The 19,809-nt window shown below is 26.0% G+C and overlaps 3 protein-coding genes across 3 annotated transcripts; all 3 read left to right on the top strand.

The window, feature by feature from the left end:
- Positions 1-210: 210 nt before the first annotated feature.
- LOC128966177 (zinc finger protein 235-like) lies at positions 211-1,918 on the top strand. The gene is made up of 3 exons (XM_054312991.1): positions 211-678; positions 835-946; positions 1,506-1,918. The coding sequence occupies exons 1-3, from the start codon at positions 211-213 to the stop codon at positions 1,916-1,918; spliced, it is 993 nt and encodes a 330-aa protein (XP_054168966.1).
- Positions 1,919-3,295: 1,377 nt separating this feature from the next.
- On the top strand, positions 3,296-8,563 carry LOC128966210 (lysyl oxidase homolog 3-like). The gene is made up of 7 exons (XM_054313046.1): positions 3,296-3,722; positions 4,287-4,780; positions 5,599-6,001; positions 6,649-6,789; positions 7,436-7,729; positions 8,118-8,194; positions 8,356-8,563. Exons 1-7 carry the CDS (start codon positions 3,317-3,319, stop codon positions 8,476-8,478), a joined length of 1,938 nt encoding a protein of 645 aa, XP_054169021.1. The 5' UTR covers positions 3,296-3,316; the 3' UTR covers positions 8,479-8,563.
- A 5,894-nt stretch (positions 8,564-14,457) lies between these two features.
- LOC128966176 (uncharacterized) lies at positions 14,458-17,295 on the top strand. Its single transcript, XM_054312990.1, has 3 exons — positions 14,458-14,591; positions 14,703-15,973; positions 16,541-17,295. The coding sequence occupies exons 1-3, from the start codon at positions 14,458-14,460 to the stop codon at positions 17,293-17,295; spliced, it is 2,160 nt and encodes a 719-aa protein (XP_054168965.1).
- Positions 17,296-19,809: the final 2,514 nt, after the last annotated feature.

Below are 19,809 nucleotides of genomic sequence, written 5' to 3'. Positions count from 1 at the left end.
GGCTGATTTTTATTTATTGATTGTGTATCAGATAAGACAACCGACACCTAATAAAAAATCAACACTTGTTTCTCAACAATCATATGTTTAGCACATATATAAAAAAATCTTTTAGTAAAAAAGTGATTTTTTGTTTGAGTGTCAGTAAAAAAGTTTTATATATATATATACAGTACTACCATATAGTTGTATCATATGGTGTCCAAAACCATGGCTTTTAAGACCCTAAACAACAACAAACTGTTTCGTCCATGGATTCATCCGTCTAACTGTCCATCAGTTGATGATAACTGTCCAGAAAACATACTATTATGCAAATGTATCGATGATTTAACAACAAAAAGTAGTTTTTCATCAGCAAATAGATACAGCAAATCATTGTTGCCATCATTTCTATATAATGATTCCCATCATCATCAGCAATATGTCAACAACAATAGCAACACTACTATAGGAACTACATCATCGATGTACAGGTGCTTATCTAAACATTGTTCATCATCATCGTCATCATCATCAACAACATCCTTATCCTCAACATCACTGTCCAAACATTGTGTCGATGAACTGATTAATATGTTTTTCATGCCTAAATTAATCGGACATAAAATTGCTGCTGCTGACATACATGAGCTAAATATGGACAACCATTATCATCGTAACTATCCCATAGCTACAGTACAAAACAGTAGCAACGATAGCACCATTACTACTACTACACCTACTACTCCCACTCCCACTACTAATGATATATTAGCTATAAATAGATTCAATGGATTTACAAATAATAATAATATCAATAATAATAATAATAATAGTTTTGATACAACAAAGTCATGGTTTGGACGGTTACGTCGGCAACGAGTCAAACGGTTTATATGTCCGCACTGTTCGGTCGGCTTCTCAAATAACGGACAACTCAAAGGACATATCAGAACCCATACCGGTATTGAAGTTATTATTATTATTATTATGCAATCAATCAATTAATTAATTGATAGTTTAAACGATTAAATTTATGTTATCATTAGCACAAAAAAAACTATTTATATTTAAAAATAAAACTAATAAATACAGTATATATAAACAGTATATCAATAGATTGCATGATATGTTTAAATTAGTTGTTTATTACTACTATATTATTAAAATTTTTATCAGTTTTTTATGTGAAAGACTCACCCCTTTTAATAAATTTAAGATATTTTTTTTTGAAAAAAATTATTTATAAAATAGGATATAACTAATAGTACTTTAATAGTATATTAATATATAGTTAAAAAAACATAATTTTGTGATAATTACTAATAAATTTATAATTACAGTACAATTTTTTTATTTGTCTAGTTTTAGTTATAAAATTTATGTTTTTAAAATAAATTACTAATAAATATACTTATTATTTTTTATCTACAAATCTATGATTGAAAATAAAATTTATAAATATATCCATAAAAATTAAAATTATTAATTAATTAATTGATTTTATTGTTGTTGTTTATCAGGTGAGCGACCATTTATTTGCGACCACAAAGAGTGCGGCAAATCGTTTACCCGCAATGAGGAGCTGACCCGTCATCGGCGCATACATACCGGTGTCAGGCCTTACTCGTGCACCGTATGTACCAAACGATTCGGTCGTAAAGATCATCTAAAAAAACATCAGCGAACCCATGAAAAACGTTTGTATAGTTGCAATGGTATCGGTAGTATCGGAGGACCGGGTTTTGGATCAAATGCTACTATACTAATGTCGTCACCATTAGTTGGTAGTGGATCTGTATTATCGACATCATCATCGGTGACGACACCATCATCTAATAAAGCCCTATCATTGCAGACAACATCATCAGCTGTTGCTAATAGTTTATCGGCTTTTTATAATTCAATGTATTTGCAAATTCAACATAAGTTTTAAAAAACACAACTAATAAAAAAAAATATTATATATAACTTTTGATTAATAGTTTTGTCATATATTATATGTTTATATTTTTCTATACAAACAAAACAAAAAAAATTGTGCCTAAAAATTGCTTTTTTTAAAATTTTTTTTTCTAATAAACAAAACAAAAATATTTAACTATTTAGTTGTTGTTGAATGCAATCAATTTTTATTAAATATGATAATTATTTTTGTATATTATATTTATATAAGTGTTTCCTTGAGATTAATACTGTGTGTGTATATAAAACAAGGAAACTTACTGTACATTACAGTACAGTATATAAATAAATTATATATTAATTTTAGTCTAAAAAAATATTTATTAGTCTAATTTTAGGATCACTTATTTATGGGAGCACAGGGAGGCAATAGGCATGTGTGTGTATGTATGTATGTATGTATGTATGTATGTATGTATGTGTGTGTGTATGTGTGTGTATGTATGTGTGTATGTGTTTGTATGTATGTGTGTGTATGTGTTTGTATGTATGTGTTTGTATGTATGTGTTTGTATGTATATCTTTGTATGTATGCATATGTGTGTGTATATGTATGTATGTGTGTGTGCTTATTGACAGCTGTTTTATTTATAAGTGTCTTATTATTATTATTATTATTATTTGATTTTTATTGCCTAAAATTTTTATGTCAACTGTATGAAAATATTATGCAATAATCTTGATCTTGAGCTCAAATATAACATCAAAACAACAACAACAAAATCAAAAAATTAAAAATAATTTGTTAGTTTGCCATTGGTATCAATTCCTTAAATAATTTTATTTCGATAGTGTGTTATATAATTAATTATAAAAAAATTTTTTTAATGATTGATTGTCTAAAAATACTTAAGGCTGTTATGTAATAGTAGGGATACAGTAGCTGTACTAACTAACTAACTGTGCTGTCAAAAAACCAATACTGTATACATAATCTGAGCATAATTTGCTAAAACAAACAAACAGTAATTTTTTGGGAAACTTTAAAAAGTGGTGTCACTTTTGTTGTTGTGATTATTATTATATTAATATATTGAGGTTTTTAGATCACAACCGATTGATAATTGAAAATATTATTATATATATTAAAGATTTTTTATGTATTTTCAAAATAAAAATTGTTTTCATATGTTTTATATATTTACAATTATCTATTGATTAGGGGGTAACTAATTATTAAGGGATTTATTTTTTAGTATCCCTTTAATTGTTAAAAAAAAAATTTATATTGAGTTGTGATATTAAGTCAAATAAATAATAATAATTTTTTTTAAATTAATTAATTAAAACTTTTATCACTATTTCCTACTTTTTTGTGTAGTTTTTTGATTAGTCATAAAAAATAAATTTTTAAAAACTTTAAAACTAAATGTTTATTATAAAATTGGTGACAATAAGTGTTTTATTATCGGTAACAACATGTGAACCATTGTCGCCGCCGACCACTACCGGCCGGCAAGTGGCCACTGGTACCCGTCGGCGACGTGTGCTATTGATGCGGCGGCCGTTTAACGGTAACAATGGCGGCCGTAATGTACGGCGAGTGTCGACCGTATCGTCAGGCGGTGGTCATCAGATACCCGAGGGTACTGTCCGGCTAGTGGGCGGACAGCACCAATGGGAGGGCAACGTCGAGATCTATCATATGGGTCGGTGGGGGTCCGTCTGCGACGATGAATGGGATCTAATGGATGGTCACGTTGTCTGCAAATCCCTGGGCTATACGGCCGGTGCACAGATGGCCACAAATAATGCACAGTTTGGCCGATCAAGGAGTATGTGATTTAATTATTATTTGATTTATTAATTAATTAATTATTTGTTTTTTGGTTATTATATTTAATAAACTATTAAATTAAATTGCAATTAAATATATATATATGACTACTGGAATGTGTTTAATAATAAATAAAAATAATTTACAATTCAATTAACTGCTAATTTTTTTTACTGTATTTGCATTATATTATTATCAATATATCTATTAACAAATAATTAAATTATTTTTTAATTAATTAATTTATATATATATATAATTGCAAGTATACAGTGTATATATATAATATTCCATTAAAAAATTAACTTAAAAAATAAATTATTCAGGCTAAAAACTATTTTAGCATAATAATAATAATACATATAATACTACTGTAATAATAATAATGATAATAATAATATTCTGTATAAAATTTAAATTTATTAACACATGATAAATACATTTGTGAATTACTGTATATACTGTATATATCTGTAATGTTTAAAAAAAATATTTTATATATTTTATAAAATAATTTATATCTTATTTTTTATATATATATATATCACACACACACACATAGAGCTAATATGGATGGATAATGTCTATTGTAGTTCAACTGAGAGGACACTGTCTGACTGTCAGTTTGATGGCTGGAAAATACACGACTGCACCACCAATGAGGCGGCGGGTGTTGTCTGCAAAACTACTACTACTACTACTACTAGCAATGCCAACAACAATGCCATTAATAATACTAATACTAATAGCATCTCTCCGATGGTGGTAGTGGTGACCACCAACAACCTCACGGCCAGTGGTGGTGGCGGTAGTGGTCGCATAGCATATAATGGTAGTGATATCAGTAGCACCGGTAGCATAGGTGGTGGTACTACAGCCGCTAGCAATAGTAGTAGTAGTAGTAGTAGTGAGAGAAGACATGCACTTTTGTTTAACAGCATAAGCAATGATGAGCCCATACCTACTACTACTACTACAACACCGTCAACAACAACACCAACAACGACAACGATTACTAATTCTGTTGTGAGCACCGGGAGAAACGCCAAAATAAGAGTAATTCTCTCTCTCTCTCTCTCTCTCTCTCTCTCTCTCTCTCTCTCTCTCTCTCTCTCTCTCTCTCTCTCTCTCTCGCAAAAAAAAGAGAGACACATAAAACACAAAGTCATTAATAATTCATAACTATTTGGTTGTCTCTCTCTCTCTCTCTCTCTCTCTCTCTCTCTCTCTCTCTCTCTCTCTCTCTCTCTCTCTCTCTCTCTCTCTCTCTCTCTCTGAAAGTGATGTATAACACAAATATTAACATATAGTGAATTTGAAACATATATATATATATAACATATTACTACTGTATTTATAATTTTTCATAGGATTTATTAGGATATTTAAAAAAACTAACAATTTTTTTTTATTAGTTTTTATTGTTATTATTATACCAGTAGTAGTACTGTCAGTATATTTAAAGCAATACTTTTTTTTGTTAGTTTTTTTTCCTATTATATAACTAAACAAAATAATAAAATAAAAAGAGTTAATGTAATTAATATTTAAATTAATATAATATATATATCTATACGTATATATAATACTGTTAGTATGTGATCACTAAATATAAGTTATATATATTTCAAACAACTGTCAAAAAAATTTATTTGACTACCAATGAGTAGTTTTTATTATAAGTATTAGTATTTTTTGGGTAAAATAACATTAAAAAATTTTTTTAACCACAAATAACTAACAAAAATTTAACAAAACAAACAAAAAAATTATTCAAAAAAAACTTATTTTTTATGTAAAATATATTTAACCAAAAAAAATAATAATAAATAGTTATGTCTTATCTTTTCATTATATATGTATATAAACTGTAGACTCAATGGACGGGTAGTTATAATAATAATAATAATAAAGACATCAATCTTCGTCTGTCTGGCGGTCAACATAGATATGAGGGCAGAGTTGAGATCAGATTCAACAACGACGACAATAACCAGGACTGGCGTCTGGTTTGCGGTGACGGTTGGAGTCTATTGGAGTCGATGGTTGTTTGCCGACAACTGGGTTTAGGCTATGCCTCCCATGCCATCCAAACTAACGTTTTCGGATCGCATAACTTGTCGCTGGCTGTCTCAGGGCTCAGGTGTAAGGGCTATGAAAAAGGGTTGGCCGACTGCGAGATCAACTCACTGGGCGGTAGCGGTGGTGGTGTTGGTGATGATGTCCATAGTTGTCCAGTTAGTCATCATAATGTTGCCGGCGTTATGTGTACATCAGGTACGCTATACAGGGGGAGTGTGTGGTGGGTGTTATATAGTCTAGTCTATCATCAAAAAAATGTTGTTGTATTATATGACCCCCAAAAAAAACATTCAATATTAATGCCTCACAAAAAAATATATTTAATTTTATTATTCATAGTATAGTAACAAACAAACAAAAATACAAACCAATTGATTGATTTTATTTTCAATGAATAACCCAACTAAACATTTTTTGGGCGTTTAGTTTTGTGTGTGTGTGTGTGTGTATGTATGTATGTATGTGTGTGTGTGTGTGCATGTATGTATGTATGTATGTATGTATGTATGTGTGTATGTATGTATGTGTGTGTATATATATGTATGTATGTATGTATGTATGTATGTATGTATGTATGTATGTATGTGTGTATGTATGTATGTGTGTGTATGTATGTGTGTATGTATGTGTGTGTGTATATATATATATGTATGTATGTATGTATTTATGTATGTGTGTGTGTATATATATGTATGTATGTATTTATGTATGTGTGTGTATGTTATTTAAATTATACAGTATATATACAGTATATATATTCGGAAAATATATATTAATTTTATTATTTTTTTTGTTATTTTATTTTTTTTGCTATTTTTGTTGTTGTTTTGTTGATAACATAGACCTCCCAGATCTGGTACCCGATGAGCGTGAAATAGAGAGATCAGCTTATCTGGAGGATCGTATGCTATTGCTATTACAGTGCGCTATGGAGGAAAACTGTCTGGCCAGCAGCGCCTATACTATTGTACGTAATGAACCCGGTATGTACTGTATATAATATATAATAGCATTTTGCTAACTGTCCCCACCCCACCCCCATCCCCATGTTTGATTCCGGGGGCTATTTGATCCCCGAATAATACAATATAATATATATCTAACCGTATATTATTATCTAACAATATATTTATTATGCAAACTATTAAGTATTATTAAATATTATTAATTATATAAAACAAAACTAAACTAAAATTTTTAATAAATTAATTATAATAATAGATATTTGTTATTAAAATATAATTTTTTTGTCTACCCCCCCCCCCCATATTATACTCGGTCATATTTGATATGTTGACTATACTAAATATACCGTTTATTAATTATTATTATTAATATATTTATATATTTTCAAAACTACTACTAAACTAAATGCAAAAAAAACATAACAACAAAATAATATTTAAAAAAATACTTTATATAATATTAATAAAAACTTTATATAATATTTAAAATAAAACTTTATATAATATTTAAAAAAACTTTATATAATATTTAAAAAAAACTTTATATAATATTTAAAAAAAACTTTATATAATATTTAAAAAAACTTTATATAATATTTAAAAAAAACTTTATATAATATTTAAAAAAATAATATATTATTGTATGTATATATGTATCAAAAAGGTTGGCAATTTGAAACCCGTCGGCTACTGCGATTCACTGCCCGCATAGCCAACATAGGAACTGCCGATTTTAGGCCATTCCTACCCAAGCATACCTGGGACTGGCATCAGTGTCACCGACACTATCACAGTATGGAAGTTTTCGCCCATTTCGACATATTGGACGGCCAAGGTAGACGGGTAGCTGAGGGACATAAGGCTAGTTTTTGTCTGGAAGATAACAATTGTAAGGATAACGGTACCCGAAAGTATGCCTGCGCTAACTATGGCGATCAGGGTATCAGTGTCGGATGCGGTAAATATTGCACAGTATACTTACGCATAGACCCGCATATAGCCTAAACCCCCCCCCCATTTATAAATTTTTTAACTTCAATTATTTTAATAGTGGGGGTATTTTTTGATAATTCATTAAAATAAAACATTTGGTAGTGAGTGGGTGACGGGGGGGCTATATATTACATATTAGCCCCACATTTTCACATATAGCCCCTGATGGCCAGGTGGGGGGGGGTAGGGTTATATGCGTGTCTATACGGGGGTGTACTGTACATGTGTTGTTAGATATATACAATATATATGTATATATATATATATGTCAAAAACAATTTAAGTGATTAATACATTTATTTTATTTTCTCGTTTGGTTGGTTTGGGGAATCACCCCCTCCTCCTCCTAACAGTCGACACTTATTTATATAACATAGACTGCCAGTGGATCGACATTACCGATCTACCACCCGGTGTCTACCAACTAAAGGTATGGCACATATAGATAGAGAGCATCGGCTGTTTTTTTTTGAAATAAAACTATATATTATATGTAAAGGCGTTGTACTTAGTAGTGTGTTATTAATTACTCTCTCTCTCTCTCTCTCTCTCTCTCTCTCTCTCTCTCTCTCTCTCTCCCAATCATTACAGGTGTCCATAAATCCCGAGTTTAAGGTATCGGAGCTCAGTTTTGACAATAATGCCGCTTTGTGTTCATTTTATTACAACACTTATATGGGTCGGGTGTATAACTGTACGCTTACCAGACCATAGACGGGATAGGATGGTATGGGATGGGATGATGATGACTGCCATTGTATGTGTGTGTGTGTGGGTATATAAATATATTTAGTAGTATATATACCGGTGCCAAAAAAATGTAATGTTTTTTTGTTGTCAAACAAAAAAAAATTATTCAAAACCAAAAATTAATGATTTATTTTCAACAACAAAAAAATATTACTTAATATATATAAATTTAGTTATGCCTTAAATAAAAAACAATAATGTGTTCAAATTGATAACCTTAAAAATGCTGCCAAATATATATTACTGTATTTTTTTATATAAAAAAAATACAGTATAATAACATAAACTATATATTTTTTATTATTATTAAAATTAATTATTAATAAACTTTAATTATATTACAAATATATTAAATAATTTTTTTTTTAAATTACAACTTTGTATTGACAATTGTAAACAATTAGAAATATTTATTTTATTAATTATATGATAAATAAATAAATAATAAAGAGTTTAATTTTACTTATAAAAATAAAATTTATTTTTTAAAAATTTATATATTATTATAATTATTAATATTGATATTATTTAATCATTTAAAACATTAATATATATATATACAGTAAAACTCATCGACAATTACCATCATTGTATTGCCAATACATAGATAGTGTGTCACTAAGCGATACTATTATCTAATAATAACATATAATTTATTTTATATATTTCTAAAACTTAGCAAAAAAATTGCATTTTATAAATGAAATCTATAGTTATATAACAACCTAATAATAATAATAATAATAATTTAGTTAATAAATTAGTTAATTATAACCCATTAAAATATTTAATTAAAAATTAATTAGTATACAAATTAGCTAGCTAAAAATTGTAACTAATTAGATTTAAATATTTTTTGAATAAGTTTCATTAGTTTAATTTATCTAATAATTACTATAACATAATTAGCTACTGATATAGTAATATTAATACATATTTGTTTGATATATAAGCAAATTAATTACAAATAACTATTGTGTTGTCCATATAGACATATGCTGTCTATATGGACAGCATTTTTTTTGCTAAATTTATATATATATATACTATTTTTAAATATCATGTTTTTTAATAATAATTTTTTTCAGTTAATAGATGTAGATTTTAAAAAAATAATAATTTTAATAATAATAATAAATTTATTTAGTAATTAACACACACACACACACACACACATACACACACACAAATATATATTAATATATATATATAATGCATAATTGAAAGTTTGTTGATAATTATAACATTATTAGATTTAATTTTAGATTTTTAGGACACTAAAAAATTAATATTTAAATATCTAACAAATATCTAAAAAACTATTCAAATAATACAATATATATATATACAGTATATAGTATTAACAATATTTATTATTATTATTAATTATTATTATATTATTATTATTGTTGTCGACACTTGTTGTTGGATCAGTCGATGAAATTCATAGATTTTTTTATTATTATTTAAATATTTTTAATTAATTAAATAAAAAACCACTTAATATTTGGATATTTTTTGAGTTATAGATTTTTATGGTTAGTTAGATTTTTTTCACTAGAGATAATATTAATATTATATATTATAAATTAATAATTAGTTGTTTTTCATTAACAAAAAATTATAAATTGTTTTGATAAATTCACATAGTTAGCATTTTTTTTTATTTATAAATTTTATCATTAATTTTTATATATTTTTTTTAAAAATAAATTACTGTATAGTATACTACAGTATAGTAATTTTAGTCAAAAATAAAATAAAAATAAAATGTATAAATAAATTAAATAACTAATTAAGTACATGTAGTTTTTTTTATAAATCATTGATATTATACATATTATATTAAATTATATACAGTATATTAAGTTTTTATATTATGTAAACTTTTAATAACTTTTAATAACTTATAATATACAGTAAGTGTCCGATCATTAAGATTATTGCAAAACCAATAAAAAATAAAATGTAATTTATTTTGTGTTTATAATTACCGGTAATTATAAAAAAAACAAATATATCTCAAAAACATTAATAAATACTATAGTATATACAATAAAACAAATAGTATATACAGTAAAACTCATTGGCAATTACTCATTGTATTGCCAATATATAGATAGTGTGTCTCTAAGCGATACAATTATATAATAATAATAACATATAATTTATTAATATATTTATAATACTTAGCAAAAAAAACATTGCATTTTATAAATGAAATCTTGTATGTTATATAACAATAATAACAAAAAAATCATTATAATAACAATTTTTTAAAATAAATTAGTTAATTATAACCCTATTAAAAATATTTAATTAAAAATTAATTAGTATACAAATTAGCTAGCTAAAAATTGTTGTTAATTAGATTTAAATATTTTTTGAATAAGTTTTATAAATTAAATTTATCTAATTATTACTATAATATAATTAGCTACTGATATAGTAATATTAATACCTATTTGTTTGATATATAAGTAAATTTGATTCATAAAACTATTGTGTTGTCCCCATATAGATGTTAACTCGTAATTGTCGAGTATAAGCGCCAATATTTAATTATGACTTATTATATTGGTTTCATAGAGCTAAACAATTATTGTTGATATTGTTGACCCAAATCTATGATATATATATATATATATATATATATATAATTTGCCTGGATTAAATGGATAAATGAGATTGAATTTAAAAAAATGCTATATGGACAGCACTTTTTTTGCTATTTAATATATAAATATAGTATACTATAAAACGTTTATTATTATTATTATTAATAGTATTTATTATTATTATTATTAATACTATTTATTATTAATAATATTAATACTATTTATTATTAATAATATTAATACTATTTATTATTATTATTATTATTATTATTATTATTATTATTATTATTATTATTATTATTATTATTATTATTATTATTATTATTAATTATTATTATTAATACTATTTATTATTATTATTTAAACCATTTAATAAAAGATATTTGGATATTTTTTTTTTAATTAAATATTTTAAGGTTAGTTAGATTTTCCATAGATAATAGTAATATTATATTAATAATTATTTGATTTTTTTTTTCTTTCCTAAATACAGTATATAATGATAAAATTATAAATTGTTAATAAATTTTCATAGTTTTCATAGTTCATAGATTTTTATTTAAATTATAACATTAATAATATTTTTTTTTAAAAATACTGTCTAGTATTGTATTTTAGTCAAAAAATAAACAAACAAAAATTAAAATGTATAAATTAATTAAATAACTAATTAAGTACATGTAATTTATAAATCACTGATATTATAAATATTATGTAAACTTTTAATATAACTTATAATATACAGTAAGTGTCCTATAATTAAGATTATTGCAAAACCAAAAATTAAAATGTAATTTATTTTGTGTTTATAATTACCGGTAATTAATAAAAAAAAACAAATATATCTCCAAAAAAAAATAAATTAAATTAAATAAAAAATAAATAAATTTGTGTTTCACTTCTTTGTCGGTGATCTGGACTTTGGCGGTGATCTAGACTTTGGCGGTGATCTAGACTTTGGCGGTGATCTAGACTTTGGCGGTGACCTACTTTTGTTGGCAGTGGTAGTACTAGTGATGTTGGCCTCACTGGTTGCTAATGGTGTCGACGACACATCAAAACCTCCCGAAACCATAGGATTTATTTGTGATGTGGTGTTAGTCCGCTGTTGTTGTTGTCCAGTAGATGATGACATCACTGGCATTACAACCTGTGATGTACTAGAAGTTAGCTGTTGTTGCTGTTGTCTACGCGTCGGTGACCTCTTGTTGGGCGGTGATTGTTGCTGTTGTTGTTGTCCAGTGGACGACAACGACGCGACACTATCGGGTTCAACCAATCGCATGGGCATCGGTACCGATGACTGGACTGTCCTATCGTTGACTAACTGGGAACTGTCCGATACATCGAATCCTCCCGAAACCATTGGATTGATTTTAGTTCCCGAATCGCCTCTCAGTTGCGGTCCAACCCATGATGACTGGTGTGAACCTAACTGTGATCCACTGGCGCTCAAACCATCCACTGATTGAATATCACTGCCTGAAGATTCAGCAAATAATCCGTAACTGTTTTGTTGTTTTGGTTTTTTGCTGCCAACCAATCGATATTTGCCGCCAACTTTGTTTGGTTGTTGTTGGTGTTGTCCATCGCCGCTATTATTACCGCAACAATACTTACACAACAGCCAAGTAATACACAATAAGATGAATATAATGGTAAACAAACCGATAGACAATATAAATAGCAAATCCATGGACTGTTGATAATTATCATCATTATTGTCGTCACCTGTCGTCGTCGGATCAGTCGATGGATTCATAGTTTTTTTTAATTTTTGTTGGTTTTATTTTTTTTAAAAAACAATTTTTAAAACCGAAATATAAAAGATATAATATTTATAATTATAGTAAGATTTAAACGGTTAGCTATTATCCGAAAAAAATTAATTATTATTTGTATTTTTTTTGTTATTGAAATACTGTGCGCTCGTAATGATAATAATGATATGAATATAATTATGATTTTATATTAAATAATTAAATTATTGATAAATTCATGATATTTTTTGTTGTTGTAATTGTTGTTATATATATATAGTATATTGGTACTGTATATTAAATTTAATTTATTGTATGCATAAAGTTTAGTCACAATTTTTTTTTTTTTTTAAATATATATATATAATTCAATTAAATAACTTTCTATATATTGTTGTTTTTGTTGTTATGTAAAAATTTACAATATTTATTAATTAATTATAGATATAATTCAAATAATGACTATTGTTAAGCATATATATATATATATATATACAGCAACAAAAAATATTACATTAAATTATTACATTAGTTATTTGCTAAACAATTACATTGAAATTTTATTATACTATTTATTTTTTTGAAAATATTAATAATTTAGTATTACATATATAGATATCAAAAATAATATTTTATTTTATATTACATGAATAAAATTATTTACTATTTTAAAAAATAATAATTGACATTATAAAACAATAAAACAATATAGATAATTATTGTTAATATAAAAAAATACCCTGTTAAATTATTAGTGATATATATATATATATATTTATTTATAACTTATGTTATCTCATAATACAGTAATACCTACATTGATAGTAGTAGTAGTAGTAGTTTATTGTTTTTTTTTAATTATTGATATTGAAAACTATTGTTTAATGTGATAATAACTATATTGTAAAAAATTGCTAATAATGTGATAATAACCATGGTAAAATTTTTTTATTAATAACAAATAAAAAATTATATTGAAGGCAGTTTATTATTTTCATTAATTTGTTTATACATTTTTATATAGTGTATACAAAAAAAAAATAAATATTATATTATTTTATAATTAATAATCTGTTTAAAAAATAAATAAATAAATGCTATGTTTTGCTAATTAAAATTTCTATTGTTTTATTAATAACGACAACAACAACAACAAAAAATACCAAATAATATATTAAATTAAAAATCTATACATTGGATGATATACTTGTTATAATAATGTTTAATAAACTGTAAAACTAATTACATTTAATAATATATATTTTCCTAAAAAAAAAACTGTATTTGAATACTATTTATGTATTCAACAACAAAAAAACTAGAAATATTTTTAAAATAAAATGTGAATCAATAGATAATTAATTAATTAAAAAAAAAACTAATAATATTTAATATATATTTGTGTGTGATTTTTGACAAAAAAAACTAAAACTAAAAAAAAACTAATGGCTATTATTAGACCAATGATTAAAAAAAGTCTATTAATAACTAATCATCGCTTCCGTAGACAAACTAAATACTGTTTGATCGGTCTATTGATAACATGTTTGACCATTAATTTTATAATGAATTTCTGGTGGTTTTTCGATTGTCAGTACTGTTGGGGACACGAATGTTGGATCAGTGTATGCGCTGACTATCCGTACCATTGTTTTGATCGATGCTATCCCATGGATCTGATCGATGACCAAGAAATCCAGTTTCAATTTAACAATAGTTATGATAATAATAATAATAATAATAGTAATCATCAATCAATCAATAATTATTATTACAAAACTAATATCTATTGGCAATCGGTTAACATTAGTAATTCATACCATGAGATATATCTGGGATCAGCTTTTCTAGTCAACCGATATAAAACCGATACCATCACCGATGATAATGTTTACGAAATATTAGCAAAATTATATATATTTGATAATTATCGACAATATTATCTGAAATCAATTGAATGTTTATTTTCTAATACTAGTGATAATACTATTTTTAGTAAAAATGTTCAAAAAAATTCAATTCAATTGAAAAGTACAGCAAAAGTCATACAAACGGGTGACTATATCGACGAAAATGATTCATCGAGAATCCAATGTCGACTAAATAACCGAATTTCGGCCAAATATGTGTCTATTGTCGACAAACTTACTGATAAAATCCTCGGCCAACCTATTGTTATCAATAATAATAATAATAACTATCAAACATATAGTCAACAACACCTATCGGCTGATCCATTAGTGACGACAACCATCAGCAGCAGCAGTCAATCGCCGCCGGCTATTGTTGTCTGTGTCCGTCCATTGTTTAATTCATACGATTCAATCCGGTCGCTGATTGAATTCATTGGTTATTATCGGTCAAACGGTGCCGACAAAATTGCCATTTATGTTGATCGGGCATCCGATCGGGTAATGAATCTATTGGCAGAAATGTCATCGTTTGTAGATCTAATTCATTGGCATACAGTAGTAGACGACGACAGCGCCGACGGTGATGGTAGTGGTGGTGGTAGTGGTCGACATGTTTTAGGTAACGGTACCATCAATCAGGTGTTGATGTCCGACGACTGCTATCATCGATATCCGTCAATGATCTTAATCTATGTAGACATCGATGAATTTATGGTACCATTCGGTAGTGGTCATCATCATCGGCGGCGGCAATCGTTACGCGAATATATATTAGACGAGTATTTCGGTGACCCGAAGTTGGCCGCTATAGGCGTTAGTAATGTATTTTTTTGTTGCGAATTCAATCAGAAATATTTGAAAAAATTTCCCCGAATTTTCCATCATTTCCGACGCGAATCAAATGTCTGGTCAAACGGTTTTCGTACGAAATTTATTGTTTTGCGGCCAAACTTAGTGGACGTGGTTTACGTACATTCGCTAACATTGGACAGACAACTGGCCAACGATTCGTACTTCAAATATGCCGACACCAATGATATACTAATGTTTCACTACCGGAGCTGTTGTTCCCAAATGACTGGTCGGACACCCCTATGGAATGGTATACTATCTGTTCGTATACTTACCGATAATACTGAAATCGATACCAGAATTATGCGATTTAGTCGTGAAATTAATCAATTTATTAAACAATATTTAATTATTTAATAATCATTGTAATTGTAATAATAATAATAAATAATTACAAATAATGTAAATTTTAAAAGAAAATATTTAATACTAATCATTAATTAGTAATTAAATTGTGAATTAATAAATTGAATTAATGGTTAATCGGAAATTAATTATTTGTTATATAAAAAAATGTTTAAATAATTTAAATAATGGTTAATAAATAATTTAATTTGTAATTTAATATATATATATATATAACAACATATATAACAATTAAAAGAAAAAATAATTGCATGAATTTAACAACAATTTAATTATTAAATAAAACCTAATTATTATTATTATTGCTATTTATCATTAATAATGATTATTATCATTATGTGAACAATATTTTAAAAGAAAACAAATAATAATTTATTTCACTGATAAAAACTAACCGTTAAATCTTACTATAATTACAAATATTATATATTTTATATTTTGGTTTAAAAAAATTGTTTTTAAAAAACCCAACAAAAATAAAAAACTATGAATCCATTGACTGATCCGACGACGACAGGTGACGACAACAATAATGATGATAATCAACAGTCCATGGATTTACTATTTATACTGTCTATCGGTTTGTTAGCCATTATACTAATACTAATGTGTATTATTTGGCTGTTGTGTAAGTATTGTTGCGGTAATAATAGCGGCGATGGACAACACCAACAACAACAACAACCAAACAAAGTTGGCGGCAAATATCGATTGGTTGGCAGCAAAAAACCACAACAAAACAGTCAAGGATTATCTGCTGAATCTTCAGGCAGTGATCTTCAATCGATGGATGGTTTGAGCGCCGGTGGATCACAGTTAGGATCACACCAGTCATCATGGGTTGGACCGCAACTGAGAGGCGATTCGGGAACTAAAATCAATCCAATGGTTTCGGGAGGATTCGATGTATCGGACAGTTCCCAGTTAGTCAACGATAGGACTGTCCATTCATCGGTACCGATGCCCATGAGATTGATTGAACCCGATAGTGTCGGGTCGTTGTCGTCCACTGGACAACAACAACAACAACAATCACCGCCAAACAAGAGGTCACCGACCCGTAGACAACAACAACAGCTAACTTCTAGTACATCACAGGTGGCGATGTCATCATCTACTGGACAACAGCAACAACAACAGCGGACTAACACCACATCACAGATAAATCCTATGGTTTCGGGAGGTTTTGATGTGTCCTCAACACCATTAGCAACCAGTGAGGCCAACAAAAGTAGGTCACCGCCAAAGTCCAGATCACCGACAAAGAAGTGAAACACAAATTTATTTATTATTTATTTAATTTTTTTGGAGATATATTTGTTTTTTATTAATTACTGATAATTATAAACACAAAATAAATTACATTTTATTTTTTGGTTTTGCATTAATCTTAATGATCGGACACTTACTGTATATTATAAGTTATATTAAAAGTTTATACAATACTGTATATACTGTATATAGATATCTATTATAATATGTATAATATCAGTGATTTATTTAGAAATAAAAACATATAATTATTAATATAATATTACTATTATCTATGGAAACCCTTAACTAACCTTAAAATCTTTAATAATAAAATATCTAAATAACTTTAATTAAATGGGTTTTTAATTATTAATAATTAATAGTATTAATAATAATAATAATACTGTAATAATTAATAGTATTAATAAAAATAAAAATAAAAATAAAAATAAAAATAAAAATAAAAATAAAAATAAAAATAAAAATAAAAATAAAAATAAAAATAAAAATAAAAATAAAAATAAAAATAATAATAATAATAATAAACGTTATATATACTATATTTATAAATTAAATAGCAAAAAAAAGTGCTGTCCATATATAGCATTTTTTAAAAATTCAATCTCATTTATCCGATTAATCCAGGCAAATTAAAATACAACATTTGATTTCAAAAAAAATGATTTAATTTATTTTATTGTTTTTTTTTAAAAAAATAACACATATAAAAATATATAAATATAATATTAATTATTATTATTATTATTTAATTTTACAAATTTATAAGATTCAATTAAAATAGTCAGTAAATACACATTTAGTAGTATATAGGAAAATATATTGCATTTTATTTGACGTATTTTAAATATGGCTTTATTATATAATTATATATATATAATAATAATAATAATAATAATAATAATAATAATAATAATAATAATAATAATAATAATAATAATAATAATAATTATATAAATTGACAAAAAACAAAAAAAAAGTATACAAAATATATAATAGTATTGATGAGTGAAAATTGTTAATTGACTTAATATACATTCAACAAAATAAAAAATGTATAATTGATTATCAAATAAAAAAATAATGAGAAAATAACAACAAATAATTTTTTTTTTGAATGAATGAATGAACCAATCAATAGGGGGTGGGGTGTGTGTGTGTGGAGGAGGTTGGGTGAGGCGGGTGGGTAAAGGTACATGTATGGGGGACTAACGGGGTAGTATAACATTTTCACACCAGTCCCTATCCGATGGTTTCAGTATCCAATCGACAACATGTATGACACCATTGCTGGCCGGTATGTCCGCCCTGTATAACGGCGATACATTGGCCTCAACTAGACGTCCTAATAGAGAAAAAATAATATAAAATATTGTTTTTTAAATTTATAATTCAAATAATAAAACAAATAAATTACTTACGTCTACAACCATCAACACGTATACCCACTTGAATATATTGGCCATCAATTAGTGAGGGTATAAATTGGCCATCTTTTAGGTCATTACTATAATGAGCTCCATGTGCCACATGATATTTGAGAAACTCTAGATATAATATATATATATAGGTATATATAGTAAATAAATAATAATTTTAAATAATTAATTAAATAAAAGCTAAATTGGTTACTATATAAATAAATATATATAAATAGTAAATAAATAGTATTTTTTAAAAAAATAATTAATTAAATATAAATCGGTTACTATATAAATATAATTTTAAATTTTTTTTAAAGATTTATAATTATGTTATGCATTGTCTAACTTATTGATAAATTTTTTTTGGATTAATCCTAAATTTTTTTTCCTCAATATATGATTGTATTCATAATTTATGATTATAATTATTAACACAAAAACATATATATATATATATATATACAATCATAATGTGTGATAATCTCTCACTAAAAATAATATATTAGATAAATATTTAGATAACAAACAAACAATTTATTTATTTTTTTTTTGAGTGAATCTCACCAAATAATAATAAATAAATCAATTTTGTTGTATTAGCCAAAAATAGTACACAATTATTATTATTATATGTGTTATTATGTGCCAAAAAAGTGATGTTTATTTTATGTGTGTGTATATTATGGATATTATTAGTATATATATATATATATATAATTTTTTTTGATTTCAGAAAAATAGTAGACAAATATTTGTGTGATGTATTTATTTCAGAAAAATAATAAAATTATTTATATATATATATATATATATAAAATAGCGTATAAATAGGTCTTTCACTCAATTAGTTATTTCAATCAAATGTTAAGTTTAATTAGCAGTTTTTTTAGGTATGTTTTTTTTGTCAATAGATATCCAAATATTTAATAATAATTAATTTTGTTATATAAGTAAATATAAAAATTAGTTTTAATAAGTTGTTTGTTTGCTCTCTCTCTCTCTCTCTCTCTCTCTCTCTCTCTCTCTCTCTCTCTCTGACACTACAATTATATTATATTTTTTTTTAAAAAAGGTTTAAAAATAAATTGTC

The sequence above is a fragment of the Oppia nitens genome, unplaced genomic scaffold, assembly GCF_028296485.1.
Source record: "Oppia nitens isolate AA-2021 unplaced genomic scaffold, nextdenovo-longstitch-racon4-pilon3 scaffold19_pilon_pilon_pilon, whole genome shotgun sequence".
Classification (NCBI taxonomy): domain Eukaryota; kingdom Metazoa; phylum Arthropoda; class Arachnida; order Sarcoptiformes; family Oppiidae; genus Oppia; species Oppia nitens.
This window is presented reverse-complemented; position numbering and strand designations above follow the sequence as displayed.

Excerpts from the sequence above, each read along its gene's own strand:
- LOC128966177 (XM_054312991.1), top strand. The coding sequence starts at position 211 with ATGGCTTTTAAGACCCTAAACAACAACAAACTGTTTCGTCCATGGATT. Across the intron at positions 679-834 it reads GTAACTATCCCATAGCTACA|TCATGGTTTGGACGGTTACG; the intron begins GTACAAAACAGT and ends GATACAACAAAG. Across the intron at positions 947-1,505 it reads ACATATCAGAACCCATACCG|GTGAGCGACCATTTATTTGC; the intron begins GTATTGAAGTTA and ends GTTGTTTATCAG.
- LOC128966176 (XM_054312990.1), top strand. The coding sequence starts at position 14,458 with ATGAATTTCTGGTGGTTTTTCGATTGTCAGTACTGTTGGGGACACGAA. Across the intron at positions 14,592-14,702 it reads ATCGATGACCAAGAAATCCA|TAATTCATACCATGAGATAT; the intron begins GTTTCAATTTAA and ends GGTTAACATTAG. Across the intron at positions 15,974-16,540 it reads CAGAATTATGCGATTTAGTC|GTGACGACAACAATAATGAT; the intron begins GTGAAATTAATC and ends CGACGACGACAG.
- LOC128966210 (XM_054313046.1), top strand. The coding sequence starts at position 3,317 with ATGTTTATTATAAAATTGGTGACAATAAGTGTTTTATTATCGGTAACA. Across the intron at positions 4,781-5,598 it reads GGAGAAACGCCAAAATAAGA|ACTCAATGGACGGGTAGTTA; the intron begins GTAATTCTCTCT and ends TATAAACTGTAG. Across the intron at positions 7,730-8,117 it reads GGGTATCAGTGTCGGATGCG|TCGACACTTATTTATATAAC; the intron begins GTAAATATTGCA and ends TCCTCCTAACAG.